This window comes from Agelaius phoeniceus, chromosome 10 (assembly GCF_051311805.1).
Source record: "Agelaius phoeniceus isolate bAgePho1 chromosome 10, bAgePho1.hap1, whole genome shotgun sequence".
NCBI lineage: Eukaryota > Metazoa > Chordata > Aves > Passeriformes > Icteridae > Agelaius > Agelaius phoeniceus.
Genome location: NC_135274.1, coordinates 10701605 through 10718183, shown reverse-complemented (window position 1 = coordinate 10718183; position 16579 = coordinate 10701605). Strand labels below are relative to the sequence as shown.

Here is a 16579-nt window from a genome sequence, read left to right as displayed (position 1 = left end):
TTACTTCTTTCTGGAGGAAATTTTTTGAACTTGAAATTAATTGTTGAAGATTAGAAGTTAAGGTCTATATGCCATATGGAAGGAGTTTTATAGAGGAGCAAACTGAGAAATGGTACATTGTTGGTTTTGGGTTGGTTTTTTTTCCTTTTAACTGATCAGGAAGGTAAAATAGTTGACCTTAGATTTGAAACAAAGACTTTGCTGTAGATCTCATCTGCTTGCCAGAAGTCTGAAGTGCAGATGGAAAAGTGGATATTGAAGTTTTCCTGCCCTGCCTGATGTTTTTAAGGTTCAGCATGCAAAATATATTGCTGTATTAGATAATGTCTGATAGTCTTTCAGTACCTGATTTAACAATCTTGGCCATGTCATAAAGGGAAAATAGAAAATAAACCCATTAATTTTAAATGCTTTTCTCTTATCTGAAGTAAAATTGAAACAGAGTATTCTTCTTTATAGATTGTGCATAAACTGGTGTACATAATTTACTTTACAAGTAATCTGGCTTTAAAAGTTTTAAATGGCCATTACCTAAGATCCTTGGCATAGTTTTGTTTAACTTCTAGCTCTTGGTCAAGCTCTTCTATGATTTTATATATATGTTATGATTTTATATATATGTAACAGGTTTTAGTGAAGTTTTAGTCCTTATTTTACATTATCTGGAATGTATGGTTGGAGGAGAGTAGTAATTTCAGGATCAGGATAAATACTGAACACCCAAGAACCAATTGTTACAAAACCCAAGCCTGTTCTTACTCTGCACTTGATGAATTAAAATTTATAACCTTGAAAGAATATTTACCTCCATAAAGTACTTGAGAAGAAAATTATTTCCTATCAAGAGAATTTCCAGTAGCAGAACTGAAAAATAGCACACGTGCACATATATGTACACAGACAATCCCAAGTCAGTTTGAAAAGCCAAGATTTGTCTGACCTCATTGACCCAAGTAGCTCCAGAAGAAGTAGTTCAGTCTTAAGTGATTCCTGATCTGGGTCATGACATGTAAAATAAGAACTGGAGCAAGTGATTAGCAACAGATTGGGTAGGAATCTTCTAAATCATCTCTGCTGCTGGAAAAAAATGTTCATGGAACTTGCTTCTCAGTGTCCTGGGTTCTCATCCTCCTCTGCTAATCAGTATCAGATTTTGCCTGTGTTCCTCTTAAATATAAGTATCACTATCATCTCACCATCTGGCTTAGAAACCTCTTAATAACTTAACATACAGAACTGTGCAGAAAAATACTTCCAGTATGCAGAAATACAGGAGACCCTTGTGATGTTATTTGAGACTGTTAAGGAAGAAAAAATAGAGTGAAATGACCAGTTATGGGGTGGATGATTTTTTTTCATTTGTCAGCATCGCTCCAAGGTCAAATCTATCAACAAAGTGATGGCAATCTTCTGGAATATTGAAATCAAAATGGTGGCACTGATGTCCATCATCAGTCAGCTTTAAAAGTTCAGTGTAACAATAGGGGATGGAATGCATTACTGTTCTCTCAGATATAAGCAAGGAGGAGAGAAAAGTGATGCAACTGCTTCCTTAGGACTAAGAGATATGTGCCTCACTAATTGGCTAAATTTGAGAAAAGAAGCACGTTATGTTAGATCCCATCACTTTATTTGATTTTATTGAGCTGTTTCAGTAGCTAAGTACCCATTAATTCTTATGATAGAAATTGATAGACTTATCTCCTGCAGATAAAATCTGGTGACAGAGAACAGCTCTCAGGACTCAGTCTATTCCCATATACTGGGCATTTGCTCTTATTTTGTGCTAGAAAAGGATAGCATTGCAATGACTGACCAGCACTATACTTCACCTTTGACTTTTGTGAAAAATTGCTGAAATCCCCTAAGTATTTAAAATCCGTCTAAGGCAAAAGTAGATGTGGGAAGTACCCATTGTAAAGGTTACTGTGCAGGAATTTGTCCTGTTGCAATCTTCTGGAAAGTCCTATTCCCACTCTCCCCCAAATATTTATATGACTTAGCAATACTTTGTTTTATCTTTTGGGTGTCTGGTGTGCTGGTCAAGTGTAAGAGCTTGTTTATAGAGCTGTTCTCTCCAGACACTCCAACTGCATTTTGTGACCAGAGGTTTTTTATTGTTCCACATGGGAGATATTCCCTTCTGAACTATTGTCCACCTTAGATTTCTGTGGCTAAATATAGGACATATGTCTGGCCACAGAAGCCCTTAAATGCACGAATTGACAGAAATTTGTGTTAATATCACACTATTTGAATTTTCTTTAAAGCCACTGAAGTTTGCTTAAATGTGATTAAGGAGTGACCATATACAAGTCCATAAGATGGATGCCTTTTTCAGTACCTTTTTGTATTGGTTCTAGTGTTTATTTTTATTTTCCTTTTGTTCCAACAGAATAACAGGCTTAGGAAACATGCCTTTGAGCTGAAAATGAATGACCTCACATACTTTGTGCTGGCAGCTGAAAATGAGCAGGATATGGATGACTGGATTTTTACTCTCAACAAAATCCTGCAAATAAATCCAGAGGGAACCATTCAGGAGAGGAAGAGTGCAGATCTCACTGATTTGAGACTTGGTAAGAGTGAAAAATCTCTTGTATTGCCGGGGGTTTTTTAAACAAGTGAAAAAAGTGGAACCTTCATATGAGTATTTAATCATTTTAACTGCCTGAGTCTGTAATGGATTCTGTACCTATTGATTCCTGACAAGGCAGCACCAGTCTTGGCAATCTCTGAACAATTTCAGCTAACTCCCCTCAGATCATTTTCAAATGGCTGGAGGGGAGGTAAAGCTGTTCCCACAAAGTCAGCAGGAGCAATGTGGCTCCACTTTGCATATGCATCTCTTTTTTAAATTTAGTCCTTTCTGTTAGTGATCTTGCTGGTACTTTGTGTTTTACTGTCCTGGAACTCTGAAGGTTTAAAAAAGTGCTGGAGAGTGGTTTGATCAGTTATTTTTCCAACATTATGCTTTCTTTAAAAATCTGGAGCTAATAATTTAAAAGAAAAAAAAACAGCTGTGGTATATGGCTCTTTCTCTGAAAGCTTATTGACTTTTGCTTCTTGCTTTTTTGAGCTTACATTATGCTCTCACTGTGGAAGAAAGAATTGGATGCTCTGTTGTACTGCAGTCTTCATGTGGCAGTAACTCATTCCTCCACATAATAAATCCACATGCAGTTTGGATGCACTCCAGCTGAAATTGTAAGGCTGAAAACACTTGAAACCTTAATACAGATGTAAAATGCGTGTGCTCTGAGCCGAGTCAAAGCTTTGCATCCATATGCATCTGAATCTTAGGGATGTTCAGAGCTAATTGAACTCTTTATCCTGATGTTTATAGTAAGTTCTAATTCTGGAAGGACAGGATACTCATATAGACAAAGATGTTTTTAGAACTTGGAGGCACAAGAGACTTGCACTTCAGAATCAGAGGAGTACTTTTGAAAATGTGACCCGTACGGAATATTAATAAAACAGGAAAAAATATGTGCATAAGAGGTCAAAAACACAGGCTAAGAGAAAACAGAAGTCTCTTCTGATAAAAAAGCTGATAACAAGCAATAGGAATGTGCTATAGAGTTAATTTGTCAAAAGCCATGAAATTTTCTTGGCAAGAAGAGCCCTAAGTGACTGTAGTGACTTCTTTCACATGGGGCTGAATTACCACGTGAGAGCAGAGCCCTCTGTGCTGAGCTGGGTAAAGCCCAGGCCTTGTGTTCAGGGCTCCCCGCTGCACCCACGGGTTTTTGCAGCCCATGGAGTGCAGACTGCATCCCTCCCTTTCCCAGAGAGAGGGGAAGGCCCTGCCTGCCTCACTGAACACTCCCTTTATGGGAATCCCAAATCTTTGGTTGATGTAAACCCTTGGCGTTGCATCAGAAGGGACTGAGAGGAAAAGGTGTCTTTGTCATGGGTGTGAATATTTGTCATGGCTGAATGTGTGGGATGGTTCACTGAGCAGTCAGGCCTGTTGTTTGGAAGCTTAAATAGACTAAGATAGAGTGAGCAGCAGTGAGAGATGAATTTGAGGGGACAGAGGTTTACAGAGCATCCCTTCCATTTGGAGAGATGATGGGTCTGAAAGGAGTAAAAAGAAATTACATGGAAATATGGGTTTTTAGCTTTTAAACCCTATGGTAATAGCAAGAATAATAAAACCATTTTGTGTTTATTTTTCCTTCTCTTCAAGACCCTGCAGAAGTTCCAGTGAATTATGATTGCTCTCAAGAAGAGGCAGATTCTTCAGAGAGCACCTTGCACCCAGACTTCGCAAAAGTAATGGATGTTACACTTTTCTTTACAAGTCTAGTGGAAAGAATTTCCTATGTGGAAAATGCCTGCCAATACCTGATCATTAATATTGTGAGAGGTTGAAAAATATAGCACAGTCTATTACAATTGTTAGACACACAAGTGACAGGAATAATCCTTTCTGAGCACCTCATCCTTTTGTTTAAGTGAGAAAATCTCCACCAGATGCAAAGAGAAGGTGCTCCACAGTGTGTTTTGATTGAGACTTGTGAAGTCAATAAGGGTCTGGTCCCCTCAGTTATGTGTGAAATATTTGCTCATCTGAACGGCATTTCAGTAGAATCTGGCCCTTGGAGAGCCAAGATTTCCTGTGTGAGTGGCAAGGAGGTGAGCTCTGAACTGCTCATTGCCTTCTGTGACTTCATTGAAAGATGCATGTGCTACCAGGGGAGGCATTTTGTCCTCTAGAGCTCATAAACTGCTTCATGTGGATGAGATAATTGTGTATGGTGCTAAGAAGCTTTTTAATGAAAAGCTAGATTGGAAATGCTTCACTGCTTTCTCTTAAATGAGTGTACAATCTGTTTGTAGCCTTCTGCCAGTGAGCTGCTGTAGATGCTGTCTGCCTACAGAGCCAAATGCTGTTTGAGGATGTCACACAGATTTGAGCTGAAAGCTGTCTGTGCAATTGAGGACAGAATTTTACTGTAGGTCATATTCATAAATGTGAAATGGTCACCTAGAATGTGAAAAAGCAAAAAAAAAGAAAATCACCAAACAAAATAAAAACAAATCAACCAACCAAATTAAACATATCTGAGTTTATGTATTAAGGGCAGCAGAAGTGTCTGATCATCTTGTCTGTGGGTAGATTCTTTCTAATGGTTTAGTTGATGCAGATATCTCAGACGTGTCTTGCAGATATCTCCAAGACCACTGGTGCCTGCAAGGCTATAGGAGATGGTCAGCTTGTTTTCTGATGCTTTTTTTGCCCTTTATATGGATAATTCCAGTTCCCCTACCCTGGCTCTACAGGCCTGGCTGCAGCAGTGTTCTGTGGCCTTTCCCTAGTCCATGCAGATGAACATCCTGGCCCCTTCTCCATCTAAACCAGGCTGCCAGAGCTCCTTCTGCAGGTCAGGCCATGGGCAGGGCATGTTAGGAAGTGAGCACAGAGCTCTTGGCCCTGCTGGACTGCTGCTGCTTGTTACTTAATGTGCACTGGCAATACCATGATGTTGTGGGAGACATGAAACATTGAACAAGAGAATATCCTGTGCCATGTCAGTTAAGGGTTGTACTCAGTCCTAGGCAACCAGAAAAGATGAACAATCTTTTAATATTTCAGAGATTAATTTTTTAAGTTAGAGAGTGCAAAGAAAGACAGAAGGAATTGAGCAATTGAAATATCCCAAGGGATCTTTAAGGGGAGGGGAATGTGTAGGGCTTACTTTACATATTGGATAAATGAACTTAATAGCAAGGAAAAAGGTTTTTGCAGTTAGATGTAAGGATAAACTTTTAGAAGGTAGGGTAGGAAAGCACCAAGTGGCTTCAGAAGGTGAAGTTTTTGTCAGAGAGCTGGCTATTGACTTAAGCATGTGTCAGGAAGGAAATGGGTATGTCTGATGCTCCCTGTGGCAGAGGGTGGGGGCAGAGGACTGCCAGCCTTCCCTTTGGGTGACACTGTGAGGCTGGGTGACATTTGCTGCTCCCCTTTCTGCCCTCCCCTGGCTCAGGTGTTTTTCTGTGGGCTGGTTTGTTGGGGGCTTATTTCCCTCAGCTTGGGCATCTGTAAACTGGTTTTGGTGCAGAGATCTGACATCTTCCTCAATGGATTGTGACTGCAGCTCTCTTCACAGAGAGCAGCAAGCACAACTCTCTCCCAGGGTTTTTCCTGGAGAAGGCAGTGAGAAGCACAAAGAAGAGAAAACAATTCTTATTCGCTGCTCCTGTTGTTTTGCACATGTGGAATGTGTTATGGAGATGGTTTACCCAAAGTTATTTGTTAATTAGACACCAGTGAAGTTGATTTGATTCCTTGCCCAATTAGGTCAAAGCTGTGTCCTGGCTGTCTCAGACAGTCAAGGGTTTTTCTTTAGTATTCTTTTAGTGTAGTATATCTCTTTAGTATGTAATTTAGTATAAGTGTAATATAACTTAGCTTAATAAAGCAATTGTTCAGCCTTCTGATTCAAGGACTCAGAGCACATTATTCCCTGTGTTGGGGAGGCCCCAGCAATGATAATGGATAGCATATGTGAACATACAAAAACTTGAATTACTTAATTGATCTATTTTGGGATTCCTTAGAATTGTGTCATGGCCTGAAAAGCCCTGCTTCACAAACAAGGGGTGCTTGGGGATAACTGCTGCAGAAGGGGGAAATGTTCTTTTGAGTGGAACATTGATCACTCCTTTAGAAGTCTAACAGCTCTATGGATTTCTGTTCTTGTGCAGAAAACTAATTTATTATCTGTCACCACAGTACATCACAGAAACAGAAGAAACAGTGAAAGCCTCTCGAAATACAGAGCGACTAAACCTGTTCTCTTTGGATCCTGATATAGCAGTAAGCAATATTTCTTTTTTCTTTTTTTTTTTTTTTTAATTCTTAGAAGTTTTAAAATACAGGTGAAATGAGCTAACTGGGTTAGCTCAGCCAGCAGAGTGGGTTGAACTTGAGCAAGCTGGGAATAGCCAAGGCTTCAGCAGTGAAGAGGGAGAGGAGCTGTCTGCAGCCCACAGAGATTTCTGTACAGACTCTGCATTTGGGCTGAGCATGGCTGAGGATGGCAGTGACCTCTGGAGGTCATCCAGTCCAGCTGAGCTATGCTCTGAATTAGTTTAAAACAAGCATTAAAGCAAAGTTTAACATTTAATGTCAGGATTCAAAGAAAGTTATTTCTTGCACTGAATGTGATTTAAATGGAAATTTTATTTTAGTTAAAAAGAAGGCTTAAGTAACATTGGGATCAGTGTGTATTTAAACTTGAGTCTGATGTCAATCAACTATAAGACCTTTATTCCAAGTATTAAGCAAATTAAAATAGTGATGTGATATATAAGTAATGGGGAAAGAGGAAAATGCTTGGAATCTCATTCTAAAATGTACTGTTAATAATCTGAAAATGTGAGGGGTTTTAATCTATATGAGGAAATTAAAAGCTGAAGTTTTAGAAACAGTAAGTAAACAAGAAAAAAGTAAGTTCTAAAATTATAAGAAACTAATTCAAATCCCTAATTCTGCCTCTGACATTATATATGTCCTCAGGCAACCTTTTTTGTTTGCTTCCTAATCTATAAATTAGGAATAATACTTGTTTACTATAGTAATATGAAGAGACCAACAGAGACTTTTGAGGTTTTCAGGTGTTTTAGTAATTGCAAAGACCTTTAAAAAGCTTACTTTGTTTTGGAATACGATGCTTTTTCCTATGTATAACAAATTGCCCTACTTATTTCAGGCACTGAATCCTCAGAAGAAGGAGTTTCCAGGGACAAACTCAGTGATAAAGCCATTTGAAGAAAAGCCTGCAAAGAGGATCCTGGTTACCTGCAAATCCCTCAGTTTGAATCTCCAGGCCTGTGTTACTGAAAATGAAAATGATCCCTTAACCAATGTAAGCTTTTCTTATTTCTCTGTGATTTTTTTCTTTCTTTTTTTAGTTGGTTTGTTGGTTGGGGTTTTTCTTCTTTTCATATATATGTTAGTTTGGAGAGAGAAGTGAAAGGAAAGCTGTATCACACATGCATAGTGCTCCCTTTGGACTGAATAACAAAACTGATTAACTTTTCAATAGATATTTTGAAGCTGATTTATATTGCAGACTTTTAGCTATAGTTCAGTGAAGGATTAAAAATGTTTCAAACCTTGAGGATTCTTAACAATTGCTATAAGAAGAACAAGTTTAAACTGCCAAGACCTATGTAGGGAGGCAATGGAATATCAGTTGCTGGTAAACTGGGGTTTTTTGTTGTTTTTCAGGGAGAGACAAGGAACCAAGCAGATAAAGTTACAGGAGAGAAGGCAAAATAGAAAGGACAAGATGTTTCATCTAGTGGAAAAATCCAGCTAAAACCAGGACAAAACAGAAAATTTTGCTTATTCTTACTGTAAAAAAAAAAGAGCTGGGAAAATTGAGATGTAGATGTCAGTCTATAGCTTTTAGTTAGTTCTCCTCTGAAGCAGTAAAGTTATGAGACATCAGTGCCCCAGCAGCTCCACTTTCATATATTACATATGAGGCATTGATTTGTTTGCTGATTTGTTTGTTTTTCATTTGAAGATGACCTCTACAGTGAGTGCAAATTCAGCATGATGTAATCAATATCTATTCTTGGCAGACTGGAATAACTATTTAAATAAAACCATGATAACTGCACCAAGGGCATGCAATATCCACTGCAGAGGCTGGAAAAGCAAAGGACATTGTACCTGCTGTGCACTGCTCTTTATCTCCTCAGTTTTAAGGTTCTGGTTTCTGGACAGCTCAGGTGGTGTTATCCTGAGGCTGATTTATTCTGTCAGAACTATGGATGCTCTTAGGAGGTTACTTTCAGTCACAGGACTGAATTCCCTGGTACTCTGCCATAGGATAAGTGGGCACTGTCAGAGTGGTTTGAATGCTCTTGGTTTCCCAGCAAAATGGAACATGTGTTTCCCACAGAATAATACACCCACGCTTTTGTGTTTGTACCAGTAAACATTTTCCATCCCCTTACATTCGTCATCTTTGTGTTGCATTTCTGACAATCCCTGGAAAGCCCACACTCACTCTTCCCTCTTTTATAATGTCTCTCAATCTGCATTTTAAAAATCCTGCAGTGTGTTTTCTGGGGCTCTATTCATTTACTCTAATAATTAGTTATCTCTTTGCTTTTGATTCTTTGAGTTTCTGAGCTGTCAGCTCCTCTTCTGGCACCCTGTTAACAAGCTTTCTTTAAAAGCCCCTAAAATTGCATGGTTGGAAACTAATCTTGGGGTGTGTGTGAACGTGTGTTTTTAATGTGTCTCATATATTGTAAATAATATTTGTTTACTTTCTTTTTTTCTAGTTGCAGAAACCCATAAAAAGATGGCCTTTACCTCTCAATTATATTATGTTTCTGGTGTTTCCTGCAGGTAGAGCCTTTCTTTGTGAGTGTGGCACTGTATGATGTCAGGGATGGCAGGAAGATCTCTGCTGATTTTCATGTGGATTTGAACCACACTCTGGTTAGACAGATGATTTCAGGTTCCTCAAGTCCATTAGAAAATGGTGCAGTTGAAAATATTGACTCAAATGAAATGGAAGAACCACAGGTCAAAGGGTTCCCAGAAGAGTGGCTGAAATACCCCAAACAGGTATTCCACATGTGACTTGCATGGCTTAGTGACTTGTGTGACTTATTTTAGTTTGGTAATATTCCTTTTCATTGGAGAACTTTTCCATGCTATGTTCTTGTTTTCAACAAAATTCTCTTTTGTGTGTCAGTTATGTAAAGGCACTTGCTTTGAGTTCCCTGTATAGACTATGTACAGTCAGAACTGATAAAAGTTATGTCTCCTGTTTAGAGAAAGCACCCATATTCCCTGTGCTCTTTGGGTCCATTTGCTGACCTCTCCCAACCAGCCAAACCAAATCACACCTCATAGCAGCACCTAGATGCTGCAATAATCTCAAAGTGCTTCCACATTCTAGCTGTTGCCATAAGCTGTGGGCTGAAACAGCTTGTGTTACCTTTTCTCCTCTTATTCCCCTGGGGAATGACTGACTCAGGCCAGCTCTTAGGTGCTGCCCAAGAGGAGCAGTTAGGCCATACTAACATGGTCATACTGCTTTTTGACTTGAGTCAGTCAAGACTTGAATCACCTTGTTTGCAAGGTGCTGCATGTGCACAAGCTGACTTCAGCAGTAGCACAAAGATTTTCTTTTCCATCTGGCTGTGTTGAATAAGTAGAGATAATAATCCTTAATAATCCTTTCTGGATTTGGTTTGTTACTCTTTCCATCAGCAGAGAGCACTGGCTCAGTATTGCTCAGTACTTCCTTTCTCCAGTATCACTGTATACTTTTGAACTGTTCTCCCTTTGATCCACAGGCTCTTTTCTCCATAAGTAATCCTCACTCTGAGATTGTACTGGTGGCAAAAATAGAAAAGGTGCTTACGGGAAACATTGCCAGCAGTGCCGAGCCTTACATTAAGAATCCTGATTCTTTTAAGGTAATGTAACAGGAACATCATTTCCTGCTCTGTGAGCTTCAGCCTGCTGAAGGCATTGCAAATCATGCTGACAAACCTCAGGTTTCTGAACAGGACAGGCTCCTGAGAGCCCCATGCTTCAGAAAGAAAATGTCCAGGTTCCACTGGCTGGATGAATGAAGCTCCATTTTGTCTGCAACTTACAAATCCATGCATGGTGCATGGCTGTGCTGGTTCTGCCTTAGTACAGGGATGTTCTGTTTCAGCAATGTTTTAGAAATTATGAGCTATGGAACATTGTACAGGAGAAAAGCTGGGGTAGGCACCTCTCTGTCTCTGAGAGCAGGCACTGCACCTGCATTGGGTAGTGACAGAAAACTGCAATAACAACTTTAATGCAGTTTTGAATAAAGGAGTGGTGACAGGGTTTAATTTGTCAGCAGCATCATATCATCTTGTGCTATCTCTGCTGTCCACCCCAGAACCTTTTGTTATGAACAGTATCAGGCCAAATTATTGTAGGACACTGTAGCCTCTTCAGCTTGGATGTACTTCATGCAGCATTTAAGATGTTAGAATGATACTGATGAAATAATTCACATTTCCTTTTTTGCAGTGTGCACAGAAAGTGTTAAAATCCAATAAACAGTTCTGCAGCAAGCTGGGGAGATACCGTATGCCCTTTGCTTGGTCAGTGAGGTATGTATTCGTTCTTTTCATGATTTTATAAGCCTCTTATAGCTTATTCCCTTGGACTTCTATCTTTTTATTCTTTTCCACTTTTCCTGCCTGAAGCTAAGCAAAGCTTTCTGTCTGGTCCAGGACCCCAGAATATCCTGCAGGCTTTTCGTTTCATTGCCCTATTTTTCTCACAGCTAAACGTCAGTTACTTGCTCATTAAATGTTGCTGTGGTGGAATCTTTTCTTCAGGTATGTAGTGAAGTTGCCAGGGAGCAGCAAAGGTAGCTGACAGAATATCAATTTATCATGAGCTCCACCATTCATTGGGTGCTAAAAATGACCAAAGAGATTTCAAAGTCACAGTTCTCATGAGAATTTCCTGCAAAGATAATTGTGGTCTGAAATAAAGTTGCAGTGGCCACCTAGAAAGTAGGTGCACAGGTTCTTGAGGCTCTATTCTTGTTTTGATGGCTGTCAAGCTTGAAGAAAAATCTGACTAAGGACTTGAGATGCTTTGGGGGTCATATTGAGGGATTACAGTTCAGGTACTCCTGCATTTTTCATGTTAGTAGTTGATGGAGAACTTCTGTTTTCTCATTTGGTCAGCTGGGTTTTATTGCAGGTCAGTGCAGTGGCAGTAATGGACTTCTTTCTCTCTCTCCTCCTGTATAATTTTTGCTTGTCTCACCTCAAGACTGAGGCACCCCTGTGATTTTTGATCCCCTTTTACCAAATTTGGCTCTTTTTCCCCATTTGTTCTCCCTTCCAAGTTTTGCTGCTGTCCCTGTGAGGCAGAGAGCCCCCTAAATACCTGCCGAGCTAGGGTGCACTGAGAAAATTCAAATTCCACACTCATTTACATCTGCTTGTCTGTTAACATTGCTCAGGTACGACTTTAATAAAAGCAAAGTATAAAATATTTCTGTTTTCACAGCTTGAAAATAGAAGTTTCCACATGCAGCTATCGCACTACAGGGGGAAAGAAATGGTTTGGCTATGATAAATAGCAAAACCCTGGGTTTGGAAATGTGTTTTCCAGTCAGTTCATTCTGGCATTAACCACACTCCTGTTTTTGTGTGGAAATTTCCCTCCATAAAGCAGTTACAGATGGCCACAGTGCGATTTTTACGTATGCATTCAGCAAGCCAAACTCTTGACAGCTGAGTATTGCACATGTGACTGAAACTCTTAATTAGCTCCTGTGGCACCAGTTTGTTAGCATTGCTCAAAAGCATGACTCAGGGTTCTTCCCTGAGTTCCTGCTGGGAAATCTGGTGTCTGTGTGCTCTTGCAGGTATAATTACAGTACGTGTTAGAATTACAGTGTGTCAGAGTCTCATATTCCTGCCAGAACTGCCAAAGTTTGCAAATATCTCCCTCAGCTACATATTGTAGATGTGGGGGGAAACTTCATTCACAGAGATTAGTTTTTACACTCTTACTCCTTCAAACCCTCTCCACCCTCATAAACTTCATGTTTTAGAGCCTAATAGTGGAACCCTTCAGCAGCTTGTGCAGCTCCTCATTCGGTTCAGCTGCCAAGGGTTGAGGTAGCTGAAGGCAGTGAGACTGCACTGGTTTCCACTGAATGTCTAACCCTGGAGGTGAGCAATTGTCCCCCAAATCAAAAACCACTACTTCAAAAGTAACCTTTTTCAAAAGTAAATTATGAACAATGTGCAGGTTTTCTGTGCTTCACTAGTTTTTAGGATTGTGGACAGCTAACAATGTCAGAGGAAGAGAATAATGTAAACTATTAAGTACTGAGATGATGTTTCAGTTTTTTTAGTGTAATCTATTAACTTGCTTTTCCCTGAATTACCACTTTTAGAATCTCCTCAGGAGTTTAGTTTGGTGAAATTTTTCATATTAAAATATCTCAGTAATTAAGTACCGAGCACTAAGGTACACTGTTAATGTGTTAGACAGTTACTGGACTCCAGGACTGTAGAAGTTTTTAAAGTTTTTAAAATTTTTTGTTTTAATGTGACAGTTGTCATTCTCAAGTGCCTTCAGTATGATTCCTGTGACAAGGAGCACTCTTGTTCCACCTGCAAGGATATAGCAAAACATGGGATTGCAGTTACTTAACTGCAGCTGTAACACATTCAATTCTTGCTGCTCTGGCAATTCTTCAGCTTTAATGAACCTGGGGAATGGAGACGCCACTACAATTTGACCTGTGCATAAAATATACCTTTTTAAGAAAGGTTATCTTATTTTCAGTGGACATCTAAACTACTCATGTGGTTGTAAGAACTTTATATAAATGGAGTACTGGAGAATACACTTTATATAAATGTGTAAACTGGAGAGATTAAAAAGTACTTCCCTGTTTTTTAGTAGTTGCCTTTAATTTTGTCCTGGGTGCATTTTTTAGGCAGGGACATGCTGCTGAGCCAGTCCTAGAGGCAGAGCATGTGATAACCAAGGAGCACTGATGCTCTGGAGCAGTGGTTGTAGGCAGGATGACTTTGTACAGCCCTTCTGACTCCAAACCAGAGGGAAGGGCAATGGTGGAATCTTTTGGGTTTGAAGATACCTTGAGGATCAGGATGCTGTGTCCCTGAGCCTCCTGAAGGGCAGTGATCAATACCACTGACCCAGAGTGAGCTACTTCCAGCTTCATTTCCTTTCTCACTTGCATCCACAGCCCTCCTTGGCAAGTGCCCCTACACCCTGCTGCACTGAGCAGGGGTTTGCTCAGTGTCAGAGCCTGCTCTGAAATCTTTCCAGCAGAGCTGGGTTTGCTCAGCATCACACTGCAGAGCCCAGGGGCACAGCAGAAATCACTCACCCAATGTTTTGGTCCTCTCTGTTAGTCTGGAGGAGGAAGCAGTGCTGAGTCCAAGAAATATCATCATGTCACCTATACTGTAATAATTATTAAATCTTTTTTCTTTTCTTTTACTTTTTTCTGACTGCAATTTAATAGGATCTGTAGAGTAAGTGGTGGCTGCCAGAAGGAGGTCTGGTTTCTCCCTAGTAAGCTTTTTGACATGGTTTGTTGGTGTGGACCTTATTCCCTCCAACAGCTGGAGGTAAAAATCTGATAGAAGAGAGTTGATCATTCTTGACAGTTGCAAAGAAATGAGATAGGGATGCCTCTCTCAGTCAATTGAGTGAAGATATGGTGCATTTGTACTTATTCTTGGGCTCCTCTTCCAAAGGTTTGCTCTGTTATTTTGCATCTGGCAATTTGTCCTGGCATCAATTCTTCTTCTCACTGGCAGTGGAACAGAGAAGTAAATTAAGGAAGCAAGATTGGCCAAATGATTCACAGAACAGCAGTTAGTGTCAAGAACATTTTACTTTTGTTAAGCAATGTTTTTTCATCCTGCAGTTGAATCCAAGGTTCATTAATTTGGATAGCTGTTACATTAGCCGGTCCAGCAGCGTGTGTGACCCTTGAGGATATACAAAGGGCACTGCAGTGTCGTAATTAAATCCTGCAAGTGTCAATGAGCAGGAATGGAAATGGCTGGAAATGTTTTCCTGTGCACACAACAACTGATATTTATTGTTCTGTTATAGATGGATATCCTTCTTTTCCAGTTCATTGGGCACTTCATGGCTGGTTGATCAAAAATTTAGTTGGTGTTCCACAAACTTGTTTTGTGAGGGAATGCTAAGCCACAGTGAGTTGGTGTCGTGCTCCTGGAGGGCACAGGACAGATTTAATGCACAGAAACATTCCCTGAAGTCTCTAACCTGGTTCTGTAAAAGCCTGTGTTTCATTGTGGTAGGAGGTGGTGGTTGAGATTTGACAGCTAGTTATGATTTCCATTCTTTAAAACTATAATGATTTTCCTTGGATAATAACTTCTTGGATGAAATTACCTATGGATGAAACTGCCTGCTAATACATTGAATTCTTCAAATTGATTCCTTGAAATAAGGAACCAGTCTCTTTGTTGAAGGGAGGAGTCATGTCCATGGTGGGTGAGAGGCTCTTGCTCAAACCAGGTGTGAGGTTTTTGCAGGACTGGGATGCACATGGAATAAACTGAAATTGCCTTTGTCCTGCAAGCATAAAGCTTGGCAGGGTTCTCTTGGGTGAAAATCTGCAAAGAGGCTGTGAATTTGTGTAAGAATTCCTATCACAACCTTGTGAAAAGATTACATGAGAATTTCAAATGCTCAAATATATACGTACATACATATATATGGATGAGTGTTTATAAATATGTCATTTTTCTTTTTTTATAGGCCAGTGTTTAAAGATAATCAGGGAAATGTTGACAGAGACTCCCGATTCTCACCCTTATTCAGGCAAGAAAGTAGTAAGATTTCCATGGAAGATTTGATTAAACTAATAGCAGAATACAGAAGGTAAGGAAAAGTTTCTAGTTTGCTTTGGAGCTTTATAAAGCCATGCAGAATAATTGTAGCTGGATTTTTTTCTTCATTTACCACAGTGTGCCAAAGTGGCCGTGTTAAATTATATTACATTAGTGTTTTTCACATTAGGTTATTACCTGCCAAAGAGTGCTTGAGGTTGGGCTTTCCAGGAAAATTGAGATGTCTTTGGCACATTAAAATAAATGTTATTATAACCAAAAATAGTGATTGCTTAAACCAGCTTTTATCAGGGGAAATGCAGGTGAAGTACCCAACATTATCTCAGGGGAAAAAAACCAAAAAAGAGTGACAGAGATACAAAATCATTCTTTTATGAGTTTCCCAACTCCTTGCTTTTGTTTGTTTGTCTCCATGGCAAATTCCAAAGAATGGACATCGAAAGTAAAAACCTTCTCCAAGTATTTTACAGCCTATTAATTTCTGAGGAGGTTTGGCTGGGTAGTTTTCATACAGGTATAAATTAGGTTAATCCTAGAGCAGGGTCTGTGTTTATACTGGATAAGTGACATGAGAATTGTACCATGTATTTCTCCTTGTCTCTTCTGCTCTAAATGGGCCTAAAAATGAATTAATCTAAATAACTTCTGTTCCATTTATATGAAAAGAGATCATAGAAAGATTGAATTTCAGCTACAGGGATTGGATTAGGCCCTTAACTTCTTGTGCCACTTTATTGTTACTGGTCAGGACACTCCACTGACTATTCATTAGTGTCACCTCTGCTGTGTTTGTGTTCCTAAAGCATCTCCTGGACAAAAGAGATTTAGAATTGTGCTTTTGGCACTGCTCAAATTGCTCAGGCACAAGGAATATGTCTTGGTCCCTTTTCAGCATGGCACCTGCAGAAGCCACAATGCTGTGAACTCCTCTCATCCCAGTGCTCACTGAATTCCTTTCAGGGAATATTTCATTCAGGTTTTAGGAAGTAAAAGTAGATAAGTTAATTCTCATAAATTTTGCTTCATCACTTCCTTCCTTTTCTACAAAATAATACTGCTTGCAAAGAGAAGGCAGGAGTGAGACTAAGAAAAAAAAAAAAGAAACCACAAACCAAATCATATTTTATTTGTGCTATTACATTTGATTAGAGTT

At 39.5% G+C, this 16579-nt stretch overlaps 1 protein-coding gene across 14 annotated transcripts in view; it reads left to right on the top strand.

The window, feature by feature from the left end:
* DOCK10 (dedicator of cytokinesis 10) overlaps positions 1–16579 on the top strand; it is a 145271-nt gene that overhangs the window by 80596 nt on the left and 48096 nt on the right. For all 14 annotated transcript variants that reach the window (XM_077183865.1, XM_077183864.1, XM_077183868.1 and 11 more), the window contains exons 8-15: positions 2396–2579; positions 4196–4281; positions 6746–6829; positions 7725–7880; positions 9383–9604; positions 10342–10464; positions 11060–11142; positions 15335–15457. In XM_077183865.1, coding sequence (XP_077039980.1) covers positions 2396–2579; positions 4196–4281; positions 6746–6829; positions 7725–7880; positions 9383–9604; positions 10342–10464; positions 11060–11142; positions 15335–15457 — 1061 coding nt within the window. The remainder of the gene's footprint in view (positions 1–2395; positions 2580–4195; positions 4282–6745; positions 6830–7724; positions 7881–9382; positions 9605–10341; positions 10465–11059; positions 11143–15334; positions 15458–16579) is intronic.